The sequence below is a fragment of the Panthera tigris genome, chromosome C1 (assembly GCF_018350195.1).
Source record: "Panthera tigris isolate Pti1 chromosome C1, P.tigris_Pti1_mat1.1, whole genome shotgun sequence".
In the NCBI taxonomy this organism is placed as follows: domain Eukaryota; kingdom Metazoa; phylum Chordata; class Mammalia; order Carnivora; family Felidae; genus Panthera; species Panthera tigris.
Genome location: NC_056667.1, coordinates 20,611,443 through 20,620,543, shown reverse-complemented (window position 1 = coordinate 20,620,543; position 9,101 = coordinate 20,611,443). Strand labels below are relative to the sequence as shown.

The following is a 9,101-nucleotide window of genomic DNA, read 5'->3' as shown; positions in this document are numbered from 1 at the left end:
TGCTACTGACGCAGAAACTACAAAATCCAAAAGCAGGGAGAGTGGCCCTTCAGGAAGTAACTCTACACGGGTCATCCATACTTGACCCCAGATCAACCTGGTGAGTTTCACAGAGTAACTGGCAACTTTGGGGGTATGGGTTGTCACATAAAAAGGACTTAAGCAGCCAGAAGGCAATGGTAGGAGACTGCTCCAGAGCTTTCTGGAATCGAGGGCAGTACGGGGGGCTGGGTGGGCAGGTGCACAAGAAATAGCACCAAAGAGGTTTCCTGTTCAGCAGTCCGTTGGTGAGGGGGAAGAGGATCCAGGAGGCAGTTGAACGGAGCAAAGATGGGGTCCTGAAGGCGTCACTGGAGGCTGGATCAGAAGAAAGACGACACGCTGAGCCCCAGTGATGAAACACACCTCTGGACCCCAAATGGGGAGGTGGCGGATGGGGGTGGGTGTCACTGACTGAGGGTGGTGGGTGGAACAGCCTCCCGGTAGCCATCCCAGGGCCACAGGGAAATATATGGCCGCTAGGTCACAGAGGGCTCCTTCCAGCCCAGATGGGAAGGCACAGTCTCACAGAGGAGGTCCATTGACGCCTGGGTAGTAGAAGGCACAGAGGTCTTCATATCGACAGTGACCCTTTGCGGCAAAGTGTCAAGGCGGTTGGATTTGTCTTCCATAACTTGGGGGCCATCCTTGGGTGGGCAGGTATTTTTGATAAGAGACCAACTTTTGAGCCTTCGAGGATTTCTCTGCTCTTTGTGAAAGCCTCCCCTGGAAGGACCCCCATGGCCTGGTCCAGGAAAAGGAGGTCCAGTGTTGGCCCCCCACCAACCACGACCATATGGGCCACATCTGGGGCCTAGGCCCCCCCGAATTGGGCATCTGCCCCGGGGAGGAAGTGGGAGACTCAGCAGTGGTGGAATCATTGGTCCCCTTGAGCCTGGAGGACCTCTGTGAAGAGAGTCTTCATTCCTTTCTGTCTGGCTCCTTTCGCTCAACATCGTGTTTGTGAGATTCATCCAAGTTGCCTGTAGCAGGAGTTCGTTCATTTTCATTGCAGTGTGGTATCCCATCGCATGCACATGCAACAACTTATTTATCCATTCTACTGATGGTGGACATGTGGGTGGATCCCAGTGTGGGGCTGACTTGGGGCCACCAGGCTTTCCATTGGCCACGGGGGGAGGGCCCAGAAGGCTGGGTGGTCCTATGGGACTCCCATCCTCCTCGTCTCCAGTCTCTTCCCGCGGGGGCTGCTGCGGTGGAGGCAGCTGCTGCTGACTCTGCCTCTTTCCTTTCGGCGTCGTGGTTGAGGCAATGGCTACAGCGGGATTTGGAGGGCAGTGAGGAAGGGCAAAACTAAATTTTAAAAAATGAAAAAAAAAAACACATAAAATTTTTTAAAAAAAGGAACAGAAACTCTATGCATGTAGAATGTCTAGAATAGGACCTGGCATGCAGTAGGTGCTCAATAAAAGGTGATCCCTCTTCCCTTTCTTCTCTCCTTCCTCTGGCAGGGACTCCAGGCTTGGGCATATGCCAGGCTAGGCTGACCTAGCTGTCTCAGAGACAGTATTTGCTTTCTTCCCATTCTGATAAGGCCTAGAGGACTGTCGGGAGCCCTCCACCCCCATCCCCAAATTCTCCATTCCCAGGGAGCCTCAGTCTGCTGGGGGGTGGGGAGGGGGGAGGTAAGAGGATAGTCTTCAGTTTGATGGAGACACAGGGCATTCAGAGAGGCGAGATACCAGCCCCAGGCCTGACGCTGGGTGAGAAACCACAGCATTGTGCCGTTTCATTGTACAGGGTGTGCGGCCGGGGGGTGTGGACACAGAAGGTAGAAATGTGGGTGCTCGGGCAGGGAGGGTGTCTGGGGCTCTGTCCCATGTTAAGTGAGCTGGGGCCAGTCGCCCTTTGGAAGGGGGAAGGTGTCATGTGTAGCAGTTGGAGAAGTTGGTGACAGCCCAGTAGGTAGCTGAAGCTGTACATAGTAGGACAAACAGGAATTGGCCCCTGAGGGCCTGAGGCCACCCAGAGTTGGCACACACTCTTCCATCCACCACCTACTGACACCCTCTCGAGCACTGAGCACTCCTGGCCCCCCGAGGGCCTCAGATCTCACAGGCTGCGGGAGAGGAGGCTCCCCCACCCCAACAGGGTTCCCATACTCAGGAAATAAGTATGCCCTCCCCCATCAGTGCAGAAGGGACTGTGGCTAGACTGCAGAGACCCCTGGAACCAGAGGGGTCTGTGTCCATCAATGCCCCCTACCTCAACTCTTGGGAGAGGGCTGCTGAAAAGGGGAAGGAAGTCCTGCCCAGAGGCAGAGGAATGGTCAAGTTGGCCTGACCCTTATCTGGAAGCCCCAGAGCTCGGGCAGGATTCTGCACTGGGACTGGCTTCTCTTTGGTGTCACTGACTTGGAGTCAACAGCGGACGTTGGCTCCCAGGGCCACGGTCACCAGCATAGCCCATACGTCAGGACTGCTGGTGGCTGAAATGGAGGTGATGGCCTGCCGTGGGAGGAGGCAGGAGAGAGCACGAGCCTGGACTCCCAGGGACGCCCCTGGAATCCTTGGACTACAGACTGAGGGCTAAGGGGGCTCTCCGGACAACCTCAGGGTCACACCCCGTCCCCACCACCATACTCGCTCACCTCTGAGACAATCTCGTTGCACCATGTGAAAGAGTCCGGCCCCCTCTGAAGTACCCCTGCTCCCTCAAATAATCGAGCTTCTCCCAGGAGACTTTAGCCTCCTCTGTAATATTCCAGCCTTCCTCTGAGATACTCCAAATCTTCTTCACTCCCCATCATCTTCTCACACCTTGTGAAATAACCCAGCCCTCAGTGAAGTCCTGTAACCCCCACTGTACCAGAGTCCATCATCTCTGAAGTACTCCAGACCCTGCTGTGAGGCTCCAGCTCAACTTTAAAATTTTTCAATGTTTATTTTTTATTTTTGAGAGAGAGAGAGAGAGAGAGAGAGAGAGAGGCACAGCGTGGGAGCGGGGGTGGGGCGGAGAGAGAGGGAGACACAGAATCCGAAGCAGGCTCCAGGCTCTGAGCCGTCAGCACAGAATCCAACGCAGGGCTCGAACCCATGAGCCGTGAGATCATGACCTGAGCTGAAGTCGGGACGCTTAACCGACTGAGTCATCCAGGCACCCTGACTCCAGCTCAACTTTAAAATGTGTGCCCCAACCTTCATATCCCAGTCCCCCTGAAACATACCAACACGCCTAATACTCTGCACCTCACTTTAGTACTCTAGTCCTCCCTGCCATTAGAGCTCTCCACCCCTAGTGAAAATCTTGCTGCCCCTTCAGGAACATTCCAGGCCTACTCTGAAACCCCGCACCTCCATAATGCTCTGTCCTGCCCTCAGGGACAGTGGTAGTACTTGAGTCAGCTCCTGCTGGTTCTCACGTCCTCCAGGGCTTCAGACGGCTCCTGGACATCAGTGAAGTCCAACGTCAACCCCTCTGGTGGGAGGAATCTGTGAGATGGCTCCACTGCCTTCCCCGTGGTGCTCCCAGCCAAGTACTGCCCTCCTCTAGAAACACTCCCCCCACTCCAGGATAAGAGCCCACTAACCGGAAACATGGAGGTCCTCACAGAAGTTGGGAGCACCTAGGCCCTGGGGTGGCATACCCCTGACCTCCCACGTCAACTTGTCATGAGCCCCCTGGCTGGGTCAGCCACCCAGAGGCAGTCCCACAGTCTCAGACAGCCCCGTACTGTGCCAGTTTTCCCACTGTCCTGCTCTGGGACACCTGTCCTGTGGCTCCATGGATCTGTTGATAAATGGGCAGCTGAGCCAAGGCCAAGCTGTCTCTCTGTCCAAGGAGCATACTTCTGGGCCACCAAAGAGCAGAGTTGAGCCCCTGGATTGGGGGGGGGGCATACTTGCCCTGCTCTGTGTTTGTCCAAGTGCCACCCACCAGGTCGCCCTTATGTGACGGTGAGTATAGGCAGAGACTGGCAAGTCCCTGACCACAGATGGCTGCATGGGAGGGGATCTCAATTATGGGTTCTGTAAGCAGAAGTTACTAGGTTCCAAACCCAGCTCTTCTGTGTTACTTTTGCCAAATCGCTTTACTTCTCTGAGCTGCAGTGGCTTTACCCTTGCAACAGAGAAAACCATTGTCTTGCCCCTTCCCATTTTGCTTCAGGGCTCAAGCGAGATAGTGGTTATAGAATGAATCTTTCTTTTAACAAACATTTGAGCGCCTACTATGTGCCGGACCTGCTTTAGACATAGAAAGTATTTATTATTTCTCCCTGCATCAATCACCTTATGAGAATGGAGGGACTAGGGTAAGGAGCAGTGGGAAAGATTCTAAAACTGATCAGACCTCCCTCCCTGGCTCCTGATGGCTCTTTGTACATCTGGTAAAGGTGCTTTCAAAGCCATCATTTCTTTTACTCCACCTCCTGGAAGATAGCTATTACTGTTCTGGTTTTATTGATGTAGAAACTAAAGCCTAGAATTGTTAAATCACTTGCCTAAGACAACACAGTTAGTAAGTTGTGGGGCCTGAATGACCCACGCTGCCTTTGACAAGGAAGGAGGTCAGAGGATCACCACACACCCCACAGCCACCCCTGGCTCCTGTGCTGTGCAGAGATGAGTCGGGTCCCTTCCTGGGGGTCCTGGCAGAGGGGCTTCAGCCAGTACCCTCCCTGTCCTCCAGGAGTCCCCAGTTATATACAGCCAAGAGGACCAGACAGACTTCAAGCAAGACATCTGGAGATTGAACAGCCCTCATTGGACGTCTTGTCCCACCCTATCCTTGTACAGATCAGGAAACAGAAGGCCAGAGACAGGCACTTTCTCAAGGTCATACAGTGGGTCAGAGGTCCTGCCTCTTAACTAGGTGAGGACGTGCCTGCCCATAAAAGGCCAAGCGTGTGAAACGCCCCCTACGGTGCAGACAAGAAATGCTCAAGGTTCAGAGAAGGGAGAAAATACCACCTGCCTAGAAGGCTGAGCCTGGGCAAAAAAAAAAAAAAAAAAAAAAAAAAAAAAAAAAGAGGAGAGAGGCCATCACATGGGGAGCACCATGGATCAAAGGCTTGGTGGTGGGACTGGTTGTGCATCCCCATGGAGGCCCACCCCCTGCCCACATGTGGATTTCCTCCACCTGCTCACTCTGGCGCCTCCTGAGACCAACCATGCTGCTGCTGAGCTGTCCTGACCGTTGTCGTTCTTCCTCTGCTCTTGAGCTGAAACTCTGCCTGCCTGCCTGAGCCTCCACCCACCAGTCAGAGTTCTGCTCGCTGTCTGGGGCCCTCAGAATGGGTGTCATCCCTGCCCCCAGAGCCATTGAGCGGAGGGCTCTATTAGAAGTTTCTCCCGTGGGCAGTCTCCTATTTATCTTTCAGAACCCACTCGGACACTCCCTCCTCTGTGAGGTCATCCCCGTCCCTCAAGCGAAAGTGATTCCTTCTTTCATTCCTGTTTGCCACCAGCGTCTATCAAGCACCTACTAGGTGCCGGGCACTTGCAAGGTGCTGGGCAGACTTAGAGACAAAACTCCTGCCCTAGTGGAGCTGAAAATCTAGGAGAGAAAGAGAAAAACATTATCAACCACTACTGGCTTTTAGCAGGTTTTTCTCCAAAAATATCTAACCAAGGTTCACACACTATATTTGGTAGTGATGTCTCTTTGGTCTCTTTCAGTATAGAACAGTCACCCCCCCCATCCTGCCCCCCTTTTTTTTAATGACAGCAACTTTTTAAAGTGACCAGGCCAGTGTTCTCATAGGATGTTTCACACTGTAGATGGGTTTGAAGTTCCCCTCATAACGCTGTTTACCTTAGTCCTCTAAGCTCTGTGTATCTTGTACCTGGAAGTCAGGTCGAGAGCAGGGATTGGCAAACTTTCTATAAAGCCAAGTAAATATTTTTGGCTTTGTAGATCATACAGCATCTGTTGCAACTATCCAACCCTCATTGTAATGTGAAAGCAGCCACGCACAATACGAAAGCCCCTGGAGCATGGCTGTGCTTCAATACAACTTTATTTATGGACACTGAAATTTGGATTTACCCTAATTATCATATGTCAAGCAGTATTATTCTCCCTTCGATTTTTCGAACCACTTAAAAATGCAAAAGTCATTCTCAGCTCAGGGGATGCACGAAAACAGGCAGAGGTCATATATGACCAATAGTTTGCTGACCCCTTGATTGCTTTTAGGTTAAGCTTCTGTAGCAAGAATTATTCACAGTGATGACGCATCCTTAATAGTCATCACCCAAGGAGTCACATGGTGCCAGCTTACTTTAGTTACGAGGTATCTACCAGACTTCTCCATTAAAAAGGAGAAATCCCTTTTGCAAATAACAGATCGGCTGTGCCGTGCTCCTTCCCGGCACCGTGTTAACTGTCTGTTCCTTAAAACCTTTCACCTGGCATTTTTGGCATCTACAATGCACTGGATTGTGTCCCCCTTCCCCCCTGTTCACACGTTGCAGCCTTAATCCCTGTATTTGACTGTATTTGAAGATAGGGCCCTTCTGGAAGTAATTAAAAGTTAAGTGAGGTAATAAGGGTGGGGCTGGAATCTGAGCAGACACCAAAGAGTTCACCTTCTCTCTGTCCTGTGAGAATGTACCTGGAAGGTGGCTGTCTGCAAGCCAGGAAGAGAGCTCTCACCAGAAGCCAATCCCACTAGATCTTGATCTGGGACCTTCAGCCCACCAAACTGTGAGAGATAGGTTGTTGTTTGAGCCACCCTGCATTTGGTGATGACTGCCCAAGCTGACTCACACATCACTGATGATTCTTTTGCCTAAATTGATTATCTAATTGAGGCTGCAAAATGGGTTTTTTTCTAGTTCTCACATCCCTTCTAGTGTATTAGTTGGCACTTTTTTCTGCAAAGAAAAGCTTTCCCTCATCCGCTAGGAATGAACTGCAGATCCTCCTAAGAAAGCAGGATAAATGCTTAATTCTCTAAGGGAAGATATTTGTTTTGTTTTGTTTTTTTCTTTTTAAATGGGAAATTCTAGAACCTATTTGTATGCTGCAAGGATAATTCTGTGCGGAGGGAGAGATAGATGATGCTTGAGAAGGGGTTACAGAAGGTGGGAGGTATGCAAAAGGTGAGGGCATTTAGAGTACAAGTGAGGAGGGAAGAGGGGGGAAGGTGAAAGACAGAAGAAAGGGCGTGAACTGGTCCTCTGGGCAGATCTATAGGGCCAGCTTATTAGGAAATGCACTGGATGGTTGCTGGGGCTGGCTCATGTCCTTTTGAGGCTGGGAGTTGTGACCCTGCCTGCACAGCAGGTGGTTGTCTCCTCTGTGCCCAGAGAAGGTGGGTGGTTGGATTGCTGCAGGCTTGGGGACTTCTGGGCAAGTACACTGGAAGGGAAGGGAGGCAAAGCAGAGCACGGTCTTTGCCAACAAGGATACTGGGACTGACAACGGACACTATCTAGGCTGCTTGAAGGCAGCAGTGAGAACAGGAGGAGAGTGACGGCTAGATGGGAAATGGATGGCAGGTCTCAGCAGGCTTGCTGGACTTTGATTTTTGGTTTTGCTCGGAGTTTTCAGAAATGTTTTAAGGGAAAATGTGAGGGGGGGGTTAGGAGGATAGTGGGGGGTTTCAAACAGGCCCCTCCTATGGCCTCTGGCCTCTCTGCCCCTGTGCCCACCAGTCTCCTGTGCCACATAGAGGTCAAGGACTGGAGCCTGATTCCTATTTGAGACACCAGTACCCAGCCTGGCATAGGGTAGTCATAGGGAAGATCTGAGGTTTGATCGAATGGATGAGTGAATGATAGCAAACACTTTTATGGCCCTTACTATGTGCCAACAGCTCATTGATTTTTCCCAAGACTCCTGTAAAGTGGGGTCTACTAGTATTCCCATTTTACGGATGGTGAAACCGAAGCACGGAAAGGTAAAATAAGTTGTCCAAGGTCATAGAGCTAGGAAGAGGCAGAGTTGGTCCACAAACCAAGTAGTCTGGGCTACAGTCTGTGTCCCTACCACCAGATTATCCTAAATGGATAAATGAGAGTCCTAGACTCTGTCCATCTGTCCCGAGTGATGCCAGGTATCTCTTGAGATCAGAGCCCTGGTCTGGTCAAGAGAGATTCATAGGCAATAAACAATGAACTGAGAAATAAACCATTTCAGATTGTGACGACTGCCATGAAGGAGACAAACTGGGTCAAGGGCAAGAATAAGGGGGACCCTCCCTGAATGGGGTGGTCAGAGACGGCTTCTCTGAGGAGGGTACTTCAGGTAAAAGATGGAAAGGAGCCAGTACTGTGAAAAGCAAGAAGGGTGTCCTAGGAAGAGGGAACAACATGTGAGAAGGCCCTGAAGCAAAAATTCAATGTATTCTGGCAACCGAGAAGGATCCCAGTGTAGCTGAGGAGGAAGATGGCCCAAGTGGGACTGGAGGGGTGGACAGGGACAAGGCACACAAAGCCTAGGGGGCCATGGCAAAGCATTTGAATTTTGTTATTCTTTGTTATGATGGCATTTTATTTTATTCTTATTACTCCAAGCAAACTGGGAGGGAGGACACAGGAGAATTTTAAGCAAGGAACTTATGTGGTCCAATTGGTATTAAAAAATTTTTTTTAATGTTTATTTATTTTTGGAGTGAGAGAGAGACAGAGTTTGTGGGGGGGGGGGGAGGGCAGAGAGAGAGGGAGACACGGAATCCAAAGCAGGCTCCAGGCTCTGCCAGGCTCTGAGCTGTCAGCACAGAGCCCTATGAGGAGCTTGAACTCACGGACCGTGAGATCATGACATGAACTGAAGATGGACGACCAACTGACTGAGTCACCCAGGTGCCCCTCCAATTTGTATTTTAAAGCATAAACAGAGGACCTGGCTGGCTCAGTCAGTAGAGCACAGGACTCTTGATCTCAGGGTTGTGAGTTCGCGTCCCATGTTGGGTGCAGGGATTACTTAAATAGACATTTATATTTAATTTTTTTAACATTTATTTTTGAGACAATGCGAGAGACAGAGTGCAAGCAGCAGAGGGGCAGACAGAGGGAGACACAGAATCTGAAGTGGGCTCCAGGCTCTGAGCGGTCAGCCCAGAGCCTGATGCGGCGCTCAAACTCACGAACCGT

The 9,101-nt window shown here is 51.0% G+C and overlaps 1 protein-coding gene across 1 annotated transcript; it reads right to left on the bottom strand.

Annotated features, from left to right (window-relative positions):
- Positions 1-564: 564 nt before the first annotated feature.
- On the bottom strand, positions 565-3,644 carry LOC102960330 (proline-rich protein 3-like). The gene is given in 5 exon segments (XM_042997811.1): positions 565-647; positions 650-955; positions 1,202-1,353; positions 2,651-2,798; positions 3,590-3,644. Coding segments are annotated over 5 exon segments (744 nt in total).
- Between the last annotated feature and the right edge of the window lie 5,457 nt (positions 3,645-9,101).